Source organism: Daphnia pulicaria, chromosome 6 (genome assembly GCF_021234035.1).
Source record: "Daphnia pulicaria isolate SC F1-1A chromosome 6, SC_F0-13Bv2, whole genome shotgun sequence".
Classification (NCBI taxonomy): Eukaryota; Metazoa; Arthropoda; class Branchiopoda; order Diplostraca; family Daphniidae; genus Daphnia; species Daphnia pulicaria.
The window spans coordinates 12,405,032-12,425,074 of NC_060918.1; the positions used below are offsets into that span (position 1 = coordinate 12,405,032).

The 20,043-nt window shown below is 42.7% G+C and overlaps 6 protein-coding genes across 15 annotated transcripts; 4 read left to right on the top strand and 2 right to left on the bottom strand.

Moving 5' to 3' along the window:
* Positions 1-1,214: 1,214 nt before the first annotated feature.
* On the bottom strand, positions 1,215-5,407 carry LOC124344125. Of its 2 annotated transcripts, XM_046797579.1 has the most exons (5): positions 4,514-5,405; positions 3,655-4,316; positions 2,521-3,369; positions 2,062-2,422; positions 1,215-1,984 (listed from the first exon to the last, which is right to left on the bottom strand). In XM_046797579.1, exons 2-5 carry the CDS (start codon positions 3,959-3,961, stop codon positions 1,609-1,611), a joined length of 1,893 nt encoding a protein of 630 aa, XP_046653535.1. In that variant the 5' UTR covers positions 3,962-4,316; positions 4,514-5,405; the 3' UTR covers positions 1,215-1,608. The 2 variants fall into 2 exon arrangements, with proteins under 2 accessions (XP_046653535.1, XP_046653534.1); XM_046797578.1 differs by having other exon boundaries at positions 2,521-4,316; positions 4,514-5,407.
* Positions 5,408-6,909: 1,502 nt separating this feature from the next.
* On the top strand, positions 6,910-11,328 carry LOC124344160 (PRKCA-binding protein-like). 6 transcript variants are annotated; one of them, XM_046797625.1, is made up of 13 exons: positions 6,910-7,210; positions 7,905-7,934; positions 8,203-8,445; positions 9,000-9,111; positions 9,191-9,321; positions 9,425-9,644; positions 9,780-9,831; positions 9,960-10,093; positions 10,257-10,364; positions 10,430-10,515; positions 10,585-10,648; positions 10,730-10,918; positions 10,981-11,328. In XM_046797625.1, the coding sequence occupies exons 1-13, from the start codon at positions 7,164-7,166 to the stop codon at positions 11,080-11,082; spliced, it is 1,518 nt and encodes a 505-aa protein (XP_046653581.1). In that variant the 5' UTR covers positions 6,910-7,163; the 3' UTR covers positions 11,083-11,328. The 6 variants fall into 6 exon arrangements, with proteins under 6 accessions (XP_046653581.1, XP_046653582.1, XP_046653583.1 ...); XM_046797626.1 differs by having other exon boundaries at positions 8,206-8,445; XM_046797627.1 differs by lacking the exon at positions 7,905-7,934 and having other exon boundaries at positions 6,911-7,210; positions 8,206-8,445.
* A 99-nt stretch (positions 11,329-11,427) lies between these two features.
* On the top strand, positions 11,428-12,498 carry LOC124344238. 2 transcript variants are annotated; one of them, XM_046797756.1, is made up of 4 exons: positions 11,428-11,725; positions 11,793-11,930; positions 12,023-12,193; positions 12,242-12,498. In XM_046797756.1, the coding sequence occupies exons 1-4, from the start codon at positions 11,665-11,667 to the stop codon at positions 12,358-12,360; spliced, it is 489 nt and encodes a 162-aa protein (XP_046653712.1). In that variant the 5' UTR covers positions 11,428-11,664; the 3' UTR covers positions 12,361-12,498. The 2 variants fall into 2 exon arrangements, with proteins under 2 accessions (XP_046653712.1, XP_046653711.1); XM_046797755.1 differs by having other exon boundaries at positions 12,023-12,184; positions 12,233-12,498.
* Positions 12,499-12,989: 491 nt separating this feature from the next.
* Positions 12,990-13,776, top strand: LOC124344249. The gene is made up of 4 exons (XM_046797767.1): positions 12,990-13,142; positions 13,207-13,347; positions 13,415-13,510; positions 13,582-13,776. The coding sequence occupies exons 1-4, from the start codon at positions 13,082-13,084 to the stop codon at positions 13,650-13,652; spliced, it is 369 nt and encodes a 122-aa protein (XP_046653723.1). The 5' UTR covers positions 12,990-13,081; the 3' UTR covers positions 13,653-13,776.
* Positions 13,777-15,359: 1,583 nt separating this feature from the next.
* Positions 15,360-18,607, top strand: LOC124344135 (ATP-dependent Clp protease ATP-binding subunit clpX-like, mitochondrial). The gene is made up of 15 exons (XM_046797593.1): positions 15,360-15,447; positions 15,508-15,567; positions 15,670-15,766; positions 15,853-16,065; positions 16,127-16,278; positions 16,343-16,535; positions 16,641-16,841; positions 16,936-17,045; positions 17,108-17,162; positions 17,250-17,506; positions 17,575-17,871; positions 17,933-18,025; positions 18,085-18,133; positions 18,204-18,271; positions 18,334-18,607. The coding sequence occupies exons 3-15, from the start codon at positions 15,682-15,684 to the stop codon at positions 18,403-18,405; spliced, it is 1,845 nt and encodes a 614-aa protein (XP_046653549.1). The 5' UTR covers positions 15,360-15,447; positions 15,508-15,567; positions 15,670-15,681; the 3' UTR covers positions 18,406-18,607.
* Positions 18,608-18,716: 109 nt separating this feature from the next.
* On the bottom strand, positions 18,717-19,971 carry LOC124344207 (vesicle transport protein USE1-like). Of its 3 annotated transcripts, XM_046797708.1 has the most exons (4): positions 19,765-19,971; positions 19,546-19,674; positions 18,941-19,487; positions 18,717-18,876 (listed from the first exon to the last, which is right to left on the bottom strand). In XM_046797708.1, the coding sequence occupies exons 1-4, from the start codon at positions 19,861-19,863 to the stop codon at positions 18,830-18,832; spliced, it is 822 nt and encodes a 273-aa protein (XP_046653664.1). In that variant the 5' UTR covers positions 19,864-19,971; the 3' UTR covers positions 18,717-18,829. The 3 variants fall into 3 exon arrangements, with proteins under 3 accessions (XP_046653664.1, XP_046653663.1, XP_046653665.1); XM_046797707.1 differs by having other exon boundaries at positions 18,717-19,487; XM_046797709.1 differs by having other exon boundaries at positions 18,717-19,487; positions 19,745-19,867.
* Positions 19,972-20,043: the final 72 nt, after the last annotated feature.

Below are 20,043 nucleotides of genomic sequence, written 5' to 3' on the forward strand. Positions count from 1 at the left end.
GAAATTTTCGAATCGAAAAAAGAAGATGATGGGAAAAAAAGAATCTGCTCAGCGACCAGATGGACGCCGGCGACGCTCTCGACGCTCTCGACATCTCCATCCTTAATCCTCCATCGAGATTTAGTCGACATCGAGTCTATAAGCGCCTAGATACACACACGCGGGCCCACTCTAAGGCGTTTCCCAAATCTGTTCCCTCTCCTTTTTCCTATCGTCTTTTTCTCCTCCGCCGGAGAGAACGGAATGAAAGTGTATTTAAACTTGGCGCTATGTACAGTATATAGGAGAGTCTGTCCGATATACCATTTTCTTTTCTCTCAGACTACTTTTTTCCATTCCGTCGAGGAGCAGCGAATATTTTGCCGTTGTGTTTTTTTCTTTGGCGGACGACGGGATCGACACCAGCTGCCGTCGTTAGACACTGGCGACTGTCCTCGGCGACAGAGAGCCCAGGCGAAACAAAACAAAAAACAAAAACAACTTGCGTGCACCAGCCGTTTCAAGAGCGTGCGGGAGAGAGAGAGAGAGAGAGGCTATTAATAGCTGGCGGGAATCGGTTCGACCTGCGCTCCGCAGCAGACAGCAAAAAAGGGATAGAAAACACTTTCATTCTGACGACTGATATGCCAGCAATAATAACCGTAATGCCAACAATGCTGACGCAATTATCGGAATATGGCCCGTCGGGAAGAGCAATTTCCGCATTTCTTTTTCCTTTTTTTCATCCATGGATAATAATAATAACGTCACAAAAGGTTAACTTCACTCTTGTCTCCGGTCGTTATTTCGCGATTCGCTGGTAATTCCCGCGGGACGTCAACTTTTTCCAAATTGGAAAATGAAAAATAAATTGCCGTTCTCTTTTCAAAGTTTGATCGGCTTTTAAAAGAACAATGTCTGCCCCCCCCCCCCCTTTTAATGGCAAACTTTGGCAGGCTTTGGGTTGTTTGATTCGTTTTTCGCGCTAGTCGCCATCTAGCGGCCGTTCTACGAAACTGGCGCCATATTATATAATACGAAATAACGGACCGGGAAATCGATCGATAAACTGAGTGGACCGGACCTGGACACGGGATGTATAATGTATTTATTGCATAATAATAATATATTCATTGGTTGCCGCACCCTCTTCGAAGGCCAACAAAAGCAATCGATTTGAAAAAAACAAAACAAATAAAAATAAACTTAATCGAGTTCAATAAACAAAACCGGTTTTTTGGGTTTGTTTTGAAAGCAATTTGTATTCAATTGAGAACAGTGTTCATTGGGTCGTCGTCGCATATCTTATAGTCAATAGCCCACGAGTAGTGGGTTGCGTTGACGCGTGCTCGTACATAAATATCTGCTCGTCCAGGTTCTTCATCTTTTTTTTTTTGTGTTTCATGAGTTTCGTTTTGGCCTTTTTTTTCCTTTTGGTTTTTGGACCCGTATACATTTCACAACCCCCCGGACTACCTTCATGTATGTAATTAAAAACCGATGAATTTTAAAAGAACTCAAAATCGAAACGTGAGTTTTATGTTATTCGAATAAGCTGGACTGGATTGACATGATGATCATTTGAGGATGGATGGGGATTGAAGCGCGTCGAGTGATTCAAAATGTTCGTCAACTGAGGAACGGATGAGACCAAGTGGTAGTAGTTGTGTTGACGTTAGTAGCGATAGAAGTTGTAGCAATTGTTGCAGAGTGCTGCCCAGCGGCAGCAGTGGTAGGTAACAAAACCGGGCAGTCGACGCCGAACTGGCGGAAGCGACGGCGAACGGAGGCGGCCAGAGCGTCGCCGTACTTCCAGGCCGATCGATCCTGAACGGAAGGATTGGCCAGACAGGTGTCGCCACCAAACTCGCACGTCCGGTAGTGGTGCATGACGGCCAAAGTGTCGGGGACGTGGGCCGCTACGTTGCCGGCCCGGAATTCCCAGACGAAATGGTTGCCGACCTCGACGACGGCCCTGGGCCGGCAAATGTATTTCGATCTTATCCTGTTGAATTCAAATCAAGATTTGATGTCAAACAATCAAAATCAAAATTGAATGATTACAGGAAATGGAATACGAACCGGTGGGGATGAAGTTTGACGTTTCGTCTGGTCTTCCGCAAGGTAATGAGATCGAGGGGTCGTCCAGGGCCGTCCGTCGCCCAGTCAGGATGGACGGCCGAGTCGTCCGGCCAGGACAAGTAGAAAAAGGCATTTCGGAAGTAGTAGGCGCCGATGCGGTATCCGTTGTGACTGTTGGCGCTGCTGTGGATTCCACCGCCGCCGGCGGCAACAGTGTTATTGGCCAATAACGTGGAAGCAATCAACTCGGTGAGCGTGAATTTCGTGCGCGGAACAATCAACTCGTCCAGGTCGATCATGAGCAAGTACTGGCTGTCAAACATGTGCCGGTAGAGGCAATCGTTGAGCGAGGCGAAGATACCTGCCAAGGACACAACAACATCCAATTTCATTCCAGCCATCCATCCATATCCAGCCGTATTTAATCAAATATGAATTGCAATTATAATATAATAATACCCTCGGTGCGGATCTCCTTTTGCGAGGTAACGTCCAGCTGGTTCCAGGGGAGGATCTCCACCAGACCTTGGTCGACGTAGCGACGGAGGACGCAGTCGCAGTTGTCGCCGACCGTGTGATTGTAAAAAGTGAAATGGGAAACGCCCAGCAAACGGTGAATTTCGATGAATTCAATCAGCTGGTCGACCCGGTTGAAACTGTAGTGCAGCGGCTTGACGCAGACGCTCAGCTGATGCTTGGGCTGATTGCGGGTCTGCGGGTCGTCCGGGTAACGGATGACGGGCAGCAAATTGCCCGTAGGCGAGTTGGCCCAGTGACCGAAAGTCGCGTTGAATTCGGCCGGAGTGGCCGTCGCCCGGACGGGTAAGTCGTGATCCGGCATGGTCGGATGCTCGCTGGTCGAGATGGAAACGAATTGCGGATTGCGGGTCGGATATTGGCCGGGCGGCCAGTTCTTGGTCAGCAACGGGCACAGGATGAAGACGGCGCTGTAGCGCAGGTTCCAGTGCTCGCGGATGGTTTTGATTTGAGCCGGAATGGATAACCACTGGGCGCTGTTGTTACCGCCGCCGGCCGAGGCCCAGCCCAGTTGGCACCAGAGCCGGTCGGGTTTCTTGGTTTTGGCCACTCCGATGACCCGGACCACTCCGGCCGGATTACTGGTGTAAGTGTTGCCGCTTCCGCCTCCGCCGCCCGTCGTGTCGTCCAGGTAAGCGGAGTAGACGAAACATTTTTCTCGCCCGCTGACGGGTTGCCACGGGCAGACGGAGTGGCCCTGGAAGCAAGGCCAGAGTTGCTGGACCCAAGCGTCGCGGCCCTGCTCCTGCGGCAGACGCTTGAGCCACTCGCCTGCGGTCAAAGGAGCGGAAGGATCATGGATTAAGTCAGCGTTGGCGTTGGGGCTTGCGCCAGCAGAAGCGTTCACAGTGTCGCCGGCGCCGGCCGTCGCATCAGCAGCGCGATCGGCTGCCAGCACTCGGCCAAAAGGCGCCGGCTGACGGCCGAAACGGAACGGTCCCGCCGGACGTTTCTGCGTTTCTTTCTGCGTCTGGCGACTGGAGGACGACGACGTCGACGACGACAACTGCGACAGCGCCGACAAGGGCCGGAAAGAACGAAGAGATGAAGATTTACCGGCCAGACTGCTGCTGGACGACAATTCGCTGCGCATCACCATCACTTGAGCCACGATCATCACCAATAGGAAGAAGACGAAAAAGACGGCCAGCAGGTAGGCGTTGTCCGCCCGGACGACGGCGGCCGCCGCTGCAGCGCCAGCCGATGACGGCCGTTTGCCTTTGCCACCGCCGCTGCCAATGAAACCGTTGCGCGTTGTTGTTGTTGTTGTCGTCGTCGTCGTTCGGGCGGGACTGGTCAAACTCAGCCGGCACTTGAAGACGGTCCGGCTAATCCGCCGCATCAGCGCCGCTTTCCACAGCATTTTTTGGTTTTGTCTTTTTTTTTGGGCACGTCAACTTGAGCACACAGTGAGTGAGAGAGTGAGTGAGAGAAAGATGTCGATGGAAATAATCGAAAAAGAATGGCAATAGATATATAGAGGATTGCCCGTCGTCAAGTATCACCCGGCTGGACGAGACTCGACGGATCGTAATGGACTCGCAATCGATCCCTACATAGTAATCATTCTTTTTCTAAATTGTTACGTTTTCTCTTTTTCTTTTCTAATAGGAAATAACAAACACAAATATGTTTTCTCTCTCCTTCTCTCTCTCTGTATGTGTCAATATCTCCGCCCACTTTCCTCTCTCCTCTTTTGTTTGGTGGTGGGGGGTCACCTGCGACGAGAGACATAACAATAGGACGTGTGATGTGGTAAATATATAACAAGTGATGGGCCAATTTCGACGGCACACACACAGGCAACAAAACGTGGTCCACTTGCGCCATTTCGCACACACATACATAGGTGTGGCAATGACACCCACTCTACACAGACACACGTGCTGATTGAAAAACAAATAGATTTCTGTACCTGATTGAGAATCCGATGGGGCGAAACGCACTGTTGGGTTGTTGCCGACGAGGAACAAAGCCGAGCAGAGTTCCGATAAGAAGAAGAAGAAGAAGAAGAGAGAGTTGCGCCCGAACCCGTTGAGGTGGCGCTGTTGAATCCGGACGCCAGTAGCGAGTAGCGAGTCGACTATAGACGGAGTCCACCACCAGCCAAAGATACGCGTATATACCTCTCCCACACACACACAAAACAGCAAGGGGGTAGTAGTATAGAGACTTGTGTGTGTACGGTATCTCTTGCATCAAACGCAATCAGCGCCGTCGCCGTCCTGGCATCGACCGCCCCCCTCCACCGACCGACCGACGCGCCCAGGTCCGGCTGTTGCTGCGCGGGCATCTCTCCGAGCAGCCGCTCTGCTTTGCGTTTGACACGGTGGCCCCATGAGAAATTACAATGACAAAAAGAAAAGAAGAAGAAGAAGAAGATTGAGAAATATCGTAGAGGGGAAATAGTCGAAGAAAATCAAACGGCGCAGCGCGGCACCACCGCCGGAATCAAGTCGTCGTCGTCGTTCCCCCCTGTTGGGCGTTGGCTTTCTCGCAAAACAACGGGGTCGGGGGTCGGCCCTGCAGCTCTGCTAGTCTTTTGGATCGATGATCTACCACCCTAGTACTCCCCAAACCTTTACGTTACTTTTGCCCCCCCCCCCCCCACCCCACCCAAAAGGCCAGACACACACATACACACTATACTATATTGGGTTGAGAGGGAATCGACGCTCTATAGGCATGTCACAAGATCTTTTATAGACAACGCCGGCGCACTGGACAAGCCAAAAAAGCGGAACCCCCTTTTTTTCCAACCCACACGAAAACAATATTTGAGACATATCTAACCCATGTTAGAGAGACACTCATCATTATTGTGACTATGTACGGTACTATAAATGTGCTGTTGCTACGTGCCCAAAGTGAAGCGCATATCCGCCGCCCTCACACTTTCGTTTGACGTCTTCATTGTTATTCAACTTGTTTAACCAGTCTGCCGTCATCGGCTCTCTCTCGGGTTATTGGTTCGTCGTCTCTTCATTATTCAGACGTGCCAGTCCACACATGAATCGACTCTTTCCGTTCATAAGACAACGGCTATAAGTGTATTACATTATTTCACTCCACGTAATAGATGTGTACACGGCGTGCGCTGGCACATGACTTTGAATGCATCCAACATCATCAAAATCCATCTAGCCAACAACTCTGCTCCCCTATGTAGCCTGCTGCTGGGAAAAAAACATCGTGACGTGTGTACTAGACTCGTCACGACGACGGCCCAACTTTCTTTTCATATTTTTCCCATTATACACCCACGAGTTTCTTGAGTGGCGTTATTCATCAACTCGCCAGAGTCTATAGCGAGTAGAAACTTTCTTCATTTGCCTGCTGCACCAATGTATACATAGAGCAGCAGCAGCCCAGTAGTTATACTATATACATGTACAAAATAGCGCCGAGCAAGTGACTGCTGTGCGCTTTTCATCTTCATCCGCTGGCCGGAAATAAATAAAAAAAAAAGTTGGCTAAAGACGACATGAAACGTCTCGTTCGTTCGCTTTTCTATTATGAAAATAGCCACCCCCCCTCCCTCCCACCACCATCCGATCGATGATGATGAATCTCTTTGTACTCTTTTTCCTCACTATGTACACACAACTGGAGATGTTCCACCATTATGGGCTGCTGCTGGCTGCCGACTTGGCCCGGTGTGTGTATAAAAGGGCCTAGAAAAGGGGTAATCAGTTCGCCCGTTGCCAAAGGTTGACGTCAGCGGGCGTTTCTATATCATCGATTAGTTGCCACTCTCGTCAATTAGCTCGACGGCGCCGCCAATCCTGGCGTTTTGATTATTCGGCAAAAGCAGCCGAGATTGATTCCTGTTTGGTTATTTGAATCGACCAATGAATTCCGGTCGAATCGAAATGATTAAAACAACGGCGCAGCGCAGCATATATCAAATCAAAGTGGAGGGCTGCGCTGTTGATGATGAGGATATATCCAGCGACATTATTATTTTGGGGCGGGAGATCCGGTGCTGCCGGATGGTGTTGAAGAGTTCAGAGGAACCACTCAGCCCTGCTCATTTATGTATCAGAAGAGTTTGAACGATCTACCCGAAGAGTTCCCGCTGGACGAATCGATAACTTCCCCCCTGGGCTGAACGCGGAGAGCGGAAAAAAAGAGGGTGGCGTATATAATACATTATTGAAGGGGCGACTGAATGACACAAGGAGAATGAGAGAGAGGGGGAAAACAGAAGAGTCGAAGCGCAGGGCGCGCATCCGCCAGTCTTCACGCAACTCCCAGCAGAGCTCGTCCGGCGTTGCCGGATTTTTGAAGCGAGTCGGCACGATCGATAAGGGGACCGTTTTCCTGGGCTTATCGAGACGGGAAGAAGAAGCCTGGTGGTGCTGGCCCCAGCCGTTGTAAGTGAGTAGACGACAATTTCTATACGGGTGTACACAAAACAGCTGTGGCAACTGTGGTGACCAGCACCGGGCTTCTCTCCTGCTGCTGTCTGCATGTGTCGTAACGTCATTTGACAAACAACCGCATCTCTCTCTCTATCGTCTCTGTGCTGAAACAACAAACACCCAAAACGACGACGACCCAAAATGTTGTCCGATTACGAGCCAGACTTCTTTTTCGAAGAGGACAAGATGTAAGTTGATTCGTTCCCTTTGGTAGAATCCATTCCGCATTCATTTTCTTATTTGGTGTTCACGTTTTCCGGTTTATTTTTCCGTTTGATTGCGTGTGTGACGTCGCATGAAAAGAACTCGTTAACCGACTGGTCGATTCGACTCGAGTTCTCCAAAAATAAAACCCCAAATGTTTACCATCGATTTCAGTTACAAGTGTCACTTGACAACACTTTTGGTCGTGTAATTATTTTGGCTGCGGGCAGAATAATAGTCAAGAGTGTTGAGTGAAAAGAAAAAAAAAAAATAATAACTCGGTGGTGTTGTTGTTGTGTGCTGCCCTTTTGTTCAGTTCAGTTCAGTTCAGTTCAGTTCTTCTCCTTCATCTTTCTGTGTTGTATTTTCATTTTGGCCGTTGGATTTCCGTTGAGTCAATTTGGCTGCGCGCGCGCACATCAGCGAAAAGAGCAGAATGTGGCCGTATTACGCCACCCAACTGCCCATGAAAGAAGATTCCATGTAATTTTCGTTTGATTTGTTTTTTGTTTCTTATTTTTATTTGCTTCTAAAACTCACTGCACATTTTGTTTTCTTTCACGGCTTGATGAATTTTATGATTGATGTGTTTTTTTATTTTTTATTTCCTTATTCCCTTCAATATTACGCACTCGCCTTCTCTGCTGTGGTTCGCTCTTGCGCGCTCCAATCAAAAAGTCCCGAGACGACTTTTCACAGCGGAACCGGGTAAAAACCATCAACGTAGATAGAGACAACCATAAAACCAGTTCAATATTATATAATCTATATAGCTGAAATCCCAGTAGATAATCCTATACACACGAATAAGAGAAACGGACATTGTTTCTCCGATAATAACGACGTTATATTTCTATTCTTATTTCTACCAAAATCACGAAAATCGATGTACACGAACTAACTGTGCGTGACGACCTGGGAAAACGTGACCGACCAACAAATCACCTGCACCGCCGGCAATGATGGATATGGCCAGTAGTAATAAAGTCAGCTCGAACGACGACCTATCAATAACAAGTCCATCAGATGAACGTCATAATATCCAGAGCTCTCGTGACGACTGCGATGGTAGCCCAACAGCGGCGGCTAATAACGACGACGACATTGTCCCGGCCGTTGTTAATTCCGACGAGCTTGAATCGTCCTCTAGCATGATGATTCTTGAGGTCGAAGACATTGAGGACGAACTACGTGGATTTTTCTGGCCAGAGAATCGAGAGTAAGTCGACGACCCGAGTGCGCGCCTGTACAATCTGCAAAATGTAGAATCGTCGTCGACTATATAATACGCCTCGCAGTGCGTGCAGCAGTTTAATGGTGTGCGCTATATATAGATAGGATCGATATTATTTGCCATCTGTATAGCAGCTCGTTGCTGCTGGTAAAACCCATCATCAAATAGTTATTCCATTTTCCAACTTTGGGCTCTTTAGATGTATGTATAATCATGTAGTCTCTAATTCAACGTCGTGTACTCTTTCGACCTCGTTATTTCGGCCGCCCTTTCTGCGGTCTTTGACGTGTACACTAACGCTTTTATCACGCTCTCACGATCGATTGGCTTTATACCTCTGTGCATATTATTAGGCTACTATATGTATGTACGTTTCTGGGCTCTATATTGGCTGAGCTGGCTTGGCTTCTGCTTTTGAAATTGTATGATTGATGTTACGTGGCTTTGAGAAATTATCGACTGGCAAGTCGATAACTTATTTATCTGCCATTTCGCATCGTTGAAATGAATTAAATGAATGTTTGCATCTCGTATAACAGGGGAATGACGATTACGACGGGTTCCGTCGTCCTGGAAAAGGACGGATCAAATCTGATTGGCATCAGCATCGGAGGAGGTGCACCTTATTGCCCTTGCCTCTACATTGTCCAGGTTTATTAACCGAAATCTATCCGGCGCTTCCGGCGCGGTGCGAATGGAATTTTTAAAAATTCATGTTGGGTTGATTTAGATATTTGACAACACCGCAGCCGCTAAAGATGGGACACTTCAAAGTGGCGACGAAATAATTGGAGTGGACAACGTCTCGGTCAAAGGCAAAACCAAATCCGAAGTGGCTAAAATGATTCAAGCCGCCCAAAGGTAATCATAATAATCAGATTTCCTCCGCGCGTAGCTATATATACGTACTTTGGAAGGAACCAACATTTTGAATTTCAAATTCGTGGTATTTTTAAAATTGCAGTTCAGTCACGATCCGGTACAACAAACTTCACGCAGAGCCCGCCCAGGGCAAGACGTTGGATTTGATCCTGAAGAAAGTCAAGCACCGCTTCGTCGAAAACATGTCCAGCTCGACGGCCGACGCTCTGGGACTTTCGAGGGCTATCCTGTGCAACGACAGCTTGTTGAAGCGTCTAGAAGATCTCAAGCGTTGCGAGGGAATGTACCGAGGCTTAGTCGAGGTATAGTGCGTGTACATATACCTTCTTCGTCTTATTCTATCATTATTTGCTTGTTCACGTCACGTTGTTGTTCTTCTTCCTTCCACAAACACGTCACGGATGTCATTATTTTTCAAAATTGGGTTCGTTATATAGCACACGAGGCGACTCCTACGCTCCTACTACGACCTCTCCCAAACTTACAAAGGTACATAGATAGATATATTTTATAATAGACTTGAAATGGATTTTTAAAGTTAAATGAACTTCTTTTTTTGTTAGTCCAAGAAAACTGAAATTTTCATGAAACGAATGTTCTTGTCGTATGTTTTCTAGACTTTGGCAACATCTTTTCAACCATCGGCGTACGCGAGTTGCAGCCTCGAGCCAGCGAAGTTTTCACAAAGTTTGGCGAGATCCATCGGCAAATGGAACGCTACGGCGTCCAAATGATTAAACAACTCAAGCCGGTATACTTATAACATCCGCCGAGCGAGTTTTCCAGCTCAAAAGCCTCCGGCTTCGATACAAAACTTTTGTCTGATGTGCTTGCTGCCCCTCGACAGCATCTGCAGCAGCGAAACTTTTGTCCGTTCATATCTAACTGAATCAATCCATATATGTTTAAATCAGGTGCTGGCGGATTTAGGGACTTTTCTCCACAAAGCCATTCCAGATACGCGGATGACCATCGGTCGCTATGCTGACGCAAAGTTTGAATATCTCTCCTATTGTTTGAAGGTATGGATAACATATGGGATGTCTGACTATTGATCCCGAATTTAATGAACTTGGCGATGAATCAGGTCAAAGAAATGGACGACGAAGAGCAGAGCTACCACACGCTACAAGAGCCTTCCTACAGGATTGAAACGGGAAATTACGAATACCGGTAATCGATGCATCTCAAATCCCGTATAGAGTTCAAATGTTAATTTATTGGTTGGCCCACATGACGCAGATTGGTTCTTCGATGCCGCCAAGACGCCAGGGCGCGATTCGCCGCTCTACGGTCCGACGTTCAGGTATAATATTGAAGCCACGCTGTTTTATAACACACAGCAGTAATTTATTCAAGTGAATAACAAGATGAACCCATCCTTCAGGTCAAAATCGAGTTACTTGACAACAAGCACGTACAGGATGTCGTGCAGCAGCTCCAGAGGCTTTTGAGTCATTTGACAACCTTTTACGACCAGTGCCATCAGCTGCTGGACGGGCAGCGTTTCTTCCCGATCGAAGTAGACCTAGCCAAAGGTGCATTCACTTACGAATCTGTCGGCGGCCAATTTCAGGTAATGTGCGCAGTATACAAAGACATAGAGGTAAATAACAAATAATGAATTCGATTCCGCAGTCGCAGGATGACGATGAACCGGAAGAATACAACGTCGCAGAGGAAGCCAAGGAAACGCCAGAGAACAGCGGAGAAGTCCAATCACTCATATCAATGGATTAAACAAAGAATATGTGCATGCATAAATGATATTTACCGTTAACGTACACAAGAAAACCCAATGGAGTATGCCGAAGGGGTCATACATTATATTTCTAAAAACATTTAGATTTTTGCTTTAAAGTGATCTTAACTATGATTTCATCATATAATGCGGATATGTATAAAACAACCATAATTGTGGTTCGTTTAATAGCGGTCGGTTATGGACATTTCTTGAAATAATAAAAGACTAAGGAAAACATGAAATTGACTTTGTGAAAACTTGGTTTGATTGTTTAGAACGAGTGTAGGGGTTTAAACTGAATGGTAAACAGGCAAAGTTTCTATTTAATGTATAGAGAGTACAGCAAACATCCCAGTTTGTCGGACAAGAGTTTTGAAATTTTACGACATTGTCTTTTTCTTATCTATGGTGAAAACAGGATGCGGGAAAAAGTTCTCTGTGGATCTGAGGTGTGAATTAGTTGAATTAGGAAATTGTTCAAATGTTGGACTAATCATAAACTCGTTAAAAGTTGTTGAGTCAAGACGTGTCGTCCCAAAGGTATACCCACAAAAAATAATTTTGTGAAACCGAAAGAAATGGCCAAGTTCCACCTTGTGTTGCTGATCGCGATTGTTCTCCTTACAAGCCGCGCTAACGGTAATCCTAAATTTATACACTTTTACAAATATTATTCAAATCGCAAATTTATTTATTTCATTTTCAGGGCTAAAATGTTACTTTTGCACATCGAGCACTAGCATATACGATGAAGATTGTCAAAATGGTACTTCAGCACTCCGTTCTGGTCAATGCCCCTTTGGCTACGACTTTTGTGTCGCAAGGTACACAGAACATACTGATGGTAAGTTACGTTGTACACATGTTGTAATTGCAATTTCACGAACGATATGAAATTAACCAAGCGCGTTTCATTCTCAATTTGAAATCTGAAAGGTTCCAGCAACATACTGCGAGACTGTAGTATCAGCGATGAGTTGCCGTCGTTGGACACGACATCGTCAATCGGATATCAAATTACCTGCAGTTTTGATTTGTGCAATAGCGGTTATATCGGCGCATCTACACCTACTACCACAACGAGTATTCCCACTACTTTCAACCCAAGTAGCAATAACCCAAGCACAACGAGTATTCCCACTACTGTTAACCCAAGTAGCTTGGCGCCAAGATTACAACATGCAATTTCTTTGTGTACTTGGACTTTTGGATTTACCCTTTACTTTTTGGGTGGCATTGTTCTGTTGATGGACGCCTTTTCCAATGTCTTTTAAAACTTTTAATCACCCGTTATTTCTGAAATTTGAATTTTGGTTTTCTCCCTTGCTCATTAGTCTATGCCTTAGCACCCAGTGTAAAGATCAATAAAGGTTGCAACTATTATGTCGTAATATAAGAAAGATAAGACTTTTTCTCTTGATGTCTATTTCCTTGCCAGTAGGATTTTTTGTTGCCCAATAAAATTGTGTACGTCATTTCGGGCGTTAGGAAAGAAATTTCACATCAAAGGAGTTTTCATATTGTTCACGAAACTGTCGCCCACGAATACAAACGAGGGGATCTGAAATCTTCTGTTTATTTCTTTCTTTATTGCGCATTGGCATAAAGTACATTTTGAGCTCCACCTTTGTTCAAAGTCATGGGGATATTTCTCAGACTTAAACAAGGACTGAAGAATTAAGCCATCATGAAGGCCTCGTCTTTCTTTCAAGGATTTCTCGATCAGCTTGGAGAAGAAAATTTTTAGAGTGGTTTGATGTAAAAATTTTTTCGCGCATCAAATTATTTCTTATGCCTGATAACACTTGGCCGTGACTAAGCAGTCATGCAAAAGTTTTTATCGCGTGACAGTTTGTTAATCATAAAGTAGAAGATGATAAGAATTGATTGATTTGTAAGCCGTTATCCGATCGGCTGTGTAGAGTGCGCTTGTCGAGAAGCTTGGTTTCCAGAGTGGTTCATTGAAATTTGTCTGTGAGGAAAGCAATTCAAATTATGGATAGCAAAATCTTTCTAGTCCTTTTTGTCTTGATTGCTGTCGCAAAAACCAGCACCGGCAAGTCAATCGTTCTAAAATGTCATTGAAAGATTGTTTTATTTTGAATTTCTCAATTATGCAGGGTTAAAGTGTTACGCTTGCTCATCGAGTCCGAGCATTTATAGCAGGGACTGTGACTTGGGTACTCCTAATGTCCGTTACGGCACTTGTCCCACAAAAAAAAAATACTATTGTATTACTAGACGAACTAACGACGCGAACGGTGAGTGCAAATCTTTCACATTCCCAAAGTCCAATAAAAACAAATTATTGTTTAAATTCGCAAAAAGGAAACAGCACTGTTTTGAGAGACTGCTCCAGTAACCCCACCTCAAAGGATTATTCTTGCAGTTCTGATTATTGTAACCCGGCTACGACGACTCGCCGTAATAGAATAACATAATTTTATTGACGTTTTAAATTGAACCAGAGCTTACACAAATTTATTTTTATGCAGCACACATCTGGATTTGGACATTTGGATTGCTCGTCGTTTCCTTTTTCTCGAAAATTGAAAATTTCATTTGAGTGAATGATTTTGCACCGAAAGATCTAAAGTTATTATCTTCTGGTGCAATTGCTTTATTTCGTGATTAAAAATCTAATAATTTCAAAAATGAAAATCGAAAATACAGGAAGCAGTTTATTCTGAGATTTGGCAACACCATTGTTTACGAGAAAACATTAGATAACGACATCAGCTGATATATCAACATGATGCCTGCGCTGCCTACTAAAAAGCGTAGATTATGCAATAAAAACAGGAAAAATTCGATTCTAAAAATTTATTATATCTCAAGTAAGTTAAGAATTTCTAATATCAATCGTGATCTCGCTAGTAGCTGTCGTAATGTTTCTCAAATTTGCGTCGTTTTCGTAGGAAAGTTGGCTTAAGTGCCAATTTCAAATGTAAATGTTGATAAGAACATGCTGATATAGTTGTAACTAGTTATTATCCCCTGGTAGGCTATGAGGTAATTAAGCTAAGTTCACTTGATCTGAAATAACGGCAATTGGATTCAATGTAAAACACATGAAACCATTGATCCCTGTATACATCAACGAAGAAAGCTGAGTGAATGGTCAAATAACAAAATAATACATTGTGGATCCAGGTTTACCCTATAAATACCTTGTTATGTTCTTTTGTTGAATAATACTAATTTGTTAAAGTGTTACAGGACCTATGTAGAGACTACATTTTTCTAAAGTCTGAAAACTACCATGGCATAAGATGCTCTTATATCAGCTCTTACACCCGCTTTTTGAACCATACTATTTCCATCACCAACATACATTTTTCAACCCATCATTTCATATTTAGAGTCTGTAATGGGTTTTGATGATGAAAATGCCTTTACCATTATATTCACAGATGTATGAGTTAATATCTCTTCAGCAACCATTAATATGAAATCATGCAGGATTGATTATTCTTATTCAGGATTATAAGGGGGAAAAATCAATTTTGCAACAGGTCTTTTATTCCAGTGTACACTGTACAGGTTGTTGATAAAATGGAGAAAACAAAATTTGTTAAGAACTATGTTATAAACTCTTCCTTAAAGAACATGCCAATAAAGGCCTGCTTCTAAACTGAGCACAGCGCGAAAATTGATTCTTTGCGCTTATTGATTTCCACGAAAACGGGTAGGCTTGGTCCTGTAGCTACAGCTATAGTGAGAAGTTTACAAGATTTACAATTACAATGTCCTTGAATGGAATGTGTACATTTCGCCATGCACCCAACTACTATTCTATCACCATTTGGAGAAATCGGATTCTGATTATAAAGTTCTACAATTCAGCACAAGTTTAAAAAAGATAAATCGGAATAAAGCAAACAGTGGCTGCTTAATTGGTTCAATGTATATCAAGCACTAACCGCTGATAAAGATGAGTATGCATCATTGGTGAACACATTGAACTCAAAAATGACGATTAGCCAAAGTCAGCGCAACAATATGCGAGGTAGATATTGTCACGTGACATACACGTTCTTGGGTCGGTGGGAGCGATACTACAACAACACTAGCCACATAGCCCCGCCATGTATTGCGTATTTATGTAACGTTTTACCCAACTTTAATAACTGAACACCTAAAATTATTAGAGATAGAGTATAGTAATATAGATTAAAATTGATGTTTTATATTTATAATTGGGAAATACAATGTCATGTCCTTGAAACTTTGTTCTCTTTACTTTCAATTGTGACGTCACGTCTGACGACTCAGACTAGTAACAGCTGATAGTCAAACCCTTGCAGACTCGCAGTAAGTTTCGATTTTGGCTTGTTGCAGTCGACCAGTTAGCAACTGAGGTGAATTTTCGTTTTATCGCGCATTTAGCTTCATAAAATTTACAAAATTTTCAATATTAGAGTCCCATCACTGTGACAACTACCTAAATCGATTTTATCAGAAATTTCTTCAGAAATCAAGTGAGTTGTTTTGTTTTCAATTTACTGGTATCACCTTTTTCATTACATAAACACGTAAATATAAAAGACCTTGAACGCAAACTTGTTTGGATACAATCGCAGGTTGACTCAAGGATGTCTGCAGCTCGCTATAAATTACTTACTATTCACAAAATATCTCCGCTAATTTGGACTAGCAACAGCAACAGACTTTATCAAGGTTTTTATCATTATACAAACAAACACAAATTTCATGTATAACAAATCAAAGCTTTGTTTTAATTGTTGTTAAAATATTATTTGCAGGCTTTAATAAAGGAGCCCTATCCTTAAAATATATCCAACGAAGGTCTATCTACTCAAGTATTTGGCTTTGCAAAACGGGATCTAATATTCCAACAGATCCCCCTACTGGAGGTAAAGGAAGAACAGGAAGCTCTTCAAAAGGAGCCGGAAAAGACAACCACTTCTGCTGCCCCAAATGTGGAAACCCTTGCACCAACGTTGAAACTTTTGTTTGTATGCCTTTATAAACTACAAATTATGAAAAGTTTGCCTTATTAATACCATTTTATTGTAGCTTCTACTAGATTTGTAAAATGTGAAAAATGCCACCATTTCTTTGTGGTGTTGTCAGAGGTGGATCAAAAGAAATCAGTTAAGGAGTCACAAGAAGCAGCTGCTGAAGTTAAACCTGGACAGTTTAAGAAAGCTCCACCACCTCCCAAAAAGGTATAAATTATCATGAACAACACAGAAAAATGTGTGTGTATAGTGATCATAACATCATTTTTAGATATATGAATATTTGAATCGCCATGTGATTGGTCAAGAATGGGCAAAAAAAGTCCTATCAGTTGCAGTTTACAATCACTACAAACGGATTTTCAATAATTTGCCTAGTATTCCTAAGAAGGGAAATGAAGAACAAGAAGTACCTGCAGCAAATCAAAATGGAAGGGGTAGAACAACTCCCCAAGCCTGGGCTGGTAAATATATATTATAGTTTTTCTCCCTTACTCTTAGCTCCATATTAGCCTAATGATGATTTGGATAAAGATTTAATATTATTTCTTTTTTCAAATGCTAAACAGATCTACTCCAAGTGACTGGATTAGGTCAGTCTCACGGGCTAGGAGCGTCAGGTACCATGTCCCAACAACAGACATTGCCACCTGCATCAGATGAACCAAAGAATTCAGCTGCATCTTCCGGCAGTGATATATTGGACACAAGTTCTCATGAACTACGTCTAGATAAAAGTAACATTCTCATGTTGGGACCCACCGGATCAGGTAGTCAAGCTACCCTTTAGTTATTGCAGCAGTCGTATTTTTTTTTATAATGTAGCAAATTGAAATCAAACGCTTTTTTTTTAAATTTATTTAGGAAAGACGCTTCTAGCACAGACCATCGCTCAATGTTTAGATGTTCCTTTTGCTATTTGTGATTGTACGACTTTGACGCAAGCTGGATATGTCGGTGAAGACATTGAAAGTGTAAGCGTTATACCCTTTTAAGTTTTCTTTTAAATACTTTTGTAATGAAAATTATCTTTCAGGTGATTGCAAAATTGCTGCAAGATGCAAACTACAATGTTGACAAAGCCCAACAAGGTAGGCCCATTTAATTTTTATTACAATGTTTATAATTCCAGAGATTAAAATGACGCAATAATAAATATGTTGTCTCCTTGTGATTAGGTATCGTATTCCTCGACGAGGTTGATAAAATCGGCGCCGTACCTGGAATTCATCAGTTGCGTGACGTTGGAGGAGAAGGAGTGCAGCAAGGAATGCTGAAGATGCTAGAGGGAACGATTGTCAATGTTCCTGAAAGAAACGCTCCTCGCAAACTTCGAGGAGAAACTATTCAAGTTGATACGACAAATATCCTGTTCGTTGCTTCAGGTGCCTATACAGGACTGGATCGTATTGTGTCTCGCCGCAAAAATGAAAAGGTTATAAGTTCGCAAATTTACTCATTATAGGCTTGGGTTTAATTATAAAAATCATTGCCACATTACAGTATTTGGGATTCGGCGCTAGTTCTTCAGGGAATAGTGCCGGAAGACGTGCGGCTACGCAAGCAGGAATGGCTGAAGTATCCTCAGAAGTTGCTGACGATGAAAGCGAAAGAGATGCTTTCCTTCGTGCAGTCGAAGCAAGGGATTTGATTGATTTTGGCATGATTCCTGAATTTGTCGGTCGTTTCCCTGTGATCGTACCTTTTCATTCTCTCTCCCAAGACACATTGGTCAGAATTCTTACTGAACCTCGAAATGCTCTAGTCCCACAGTTCCAGATGCTCTTTGGAATGGATAAGGTATTGGAGATTTCATTGTCGCACAAATAATTATTTTATTTGACCCGATGTCATGTTTTAGGTTGAGTTAACTTTCTCCCCAGAAGCACTCAGAGCTATTTCTAAACAAGCAATGGAGAAAAAGACTGGCGCCCGAGGCTTGAGAGCTATCATGGTATTTTACACAATCTGTTCAGAACAAGTTCATGATATTTGATATTACTTTCCCTTTAGGAAACCCTATTACTTGACGCGATGTTTGAAATTCCTGGTTCTGATATTGGTATATATAAAAAGACTATTTCTAGATGAGCGGGTTCGTTGATAACATGATTTTTTTATCGTGTTTTTAGTATCAGTCCATGTCACAGAGGATGCTGTTAATGGCAGAAGTCAACCTCTCTTCATCCATGCAGCACAAGTATAATATCCTTACTAAAATAATTAGACTTTTCATTTGGTTCTAATTTTTGTTTCTAACAGAGCGTTACCAATGATGGTCAAGTAGCTGTTGACGACGAAGAATTGGGACAAGCCCAAGCTGGACGGGTTTAGATGATACTTTGTTTTCAAACAAAAACTTTTCGTTTTCTTTCCAACGGGGCTACTTATGGCGTATATATATCGGGATTTCTAGACTACGTCGATATGTACAATTTTTAAAAAATGTACTAAGCCTCTCTTGTTGCCTCGTTTTATTTTTAACTTCTTTTTGTTTATGGGACTCGAAGCCTTTAATAAAGTCGATATAACTTCATTTCAATTAGGTTTAGATTTAGATTAACTAAGACAAATTGGGACAACTAACTGTGCTAATTGTGATGTGAATAGCAAAATATTATGATTTAAAAACAAACAATCCAAAATACATTATATAGTGTAGTTGTATTCTCAAAGTAAGGGCACCAGTGGTTGATGAATCCTATTTAAGAACTTTTAACCTTGTTTAATTTTTAGTATGTGTGATGTTATTTTATACTTAGGATGTCTTCTTCTTCTTGAACAGCCGCATGAAGACAATCATGGCTAGATAATAGAAAAATTAACATAAAATAAACCTCAACATTACAATGCTGAAGCATTAGATTACCTATGAAAGACATGCAGACAAGCAATAGAAACAACCAAACCCAGCAACGAGTACAGAATCCACTTCTCTCTTGAAGCTTTTGTGTTTGAGTCTGAAGGTTTGTCTGATTTTCTTCAGCCAGAATGTTTGCCTTTTCCAGTGTAATCAAGTCCTGTCTGATAATTGAGTTTGCAGACATGGTTTGCTCTTTCATGGTTTTAGCCATGGTAAGCAAATTATTTGTGATTTCTTCTTGGGTTTGCTGCTCATTACTAATCACTCCATCAAAATCCTGCACATGAGTAGGAGTGGTGTTTGTTTTTATAGTGCTCAGTAATTCAGTTTTTCTTTGCCTTAATGTTGAAGCAGGATTTTCAAATTCTTCATTTTTTTCTGTTGCGACAGACTCATTTACTGGAAGTAATTTATTGGTCAGCAACTCATCCCTAACTTGATTGCTATACTGAGATGCAACTTTATGTCGGATTTCCTTTGAAACTGTGTCTCCGTATGGAGAAGAACAAGGGGACAAAAATTGAGAAGCAACAACTTTATCTGTAACAGAAGGCTGGAAAAAATTTTTATAAGTTAAGTTATGAGCAAATATGTAATGATGTTGTAATTACCAGTTTTTCAGTGATGGTAAGACCTTTCAAAAAAGCAACAGATTTTGTGTAATCATCTAAAACATCTTTATTTGGTGGCATTGGGCATTTCTTCAATTCTGTCAGCTGTTCTTCAAGTGTAATGATGTACTATTAAACAGGAGGCAAGACAAATTAAAGCGATCCAGCTTCAGTTATTGTCGGTGGACAAACTTATTACCATTGAAGAAGTAAGTCTACCTTCTCAAATCTCCATTCAGTGTGCTTTCCATTGTTGGCAATCGTTTTACACTGTTCTAAAAGTCGGATAAAGTTTGTTTCCAATCGAGTTCGGGTCATTTTTAGTATCTAACGGATTAAATTCCGCTAAAATTAAACCCAAAATGCAGCAATTTAGAGCGACGAGCACCTAGACAGTTGACGTAAACATTGTGTTGTGAAGAGCACGATGAATAATGCAGGCCGCCCGGTGCGAGCTACTTTTTCTGACATGGCAATTGGCGCTCGATCTTCGATGCG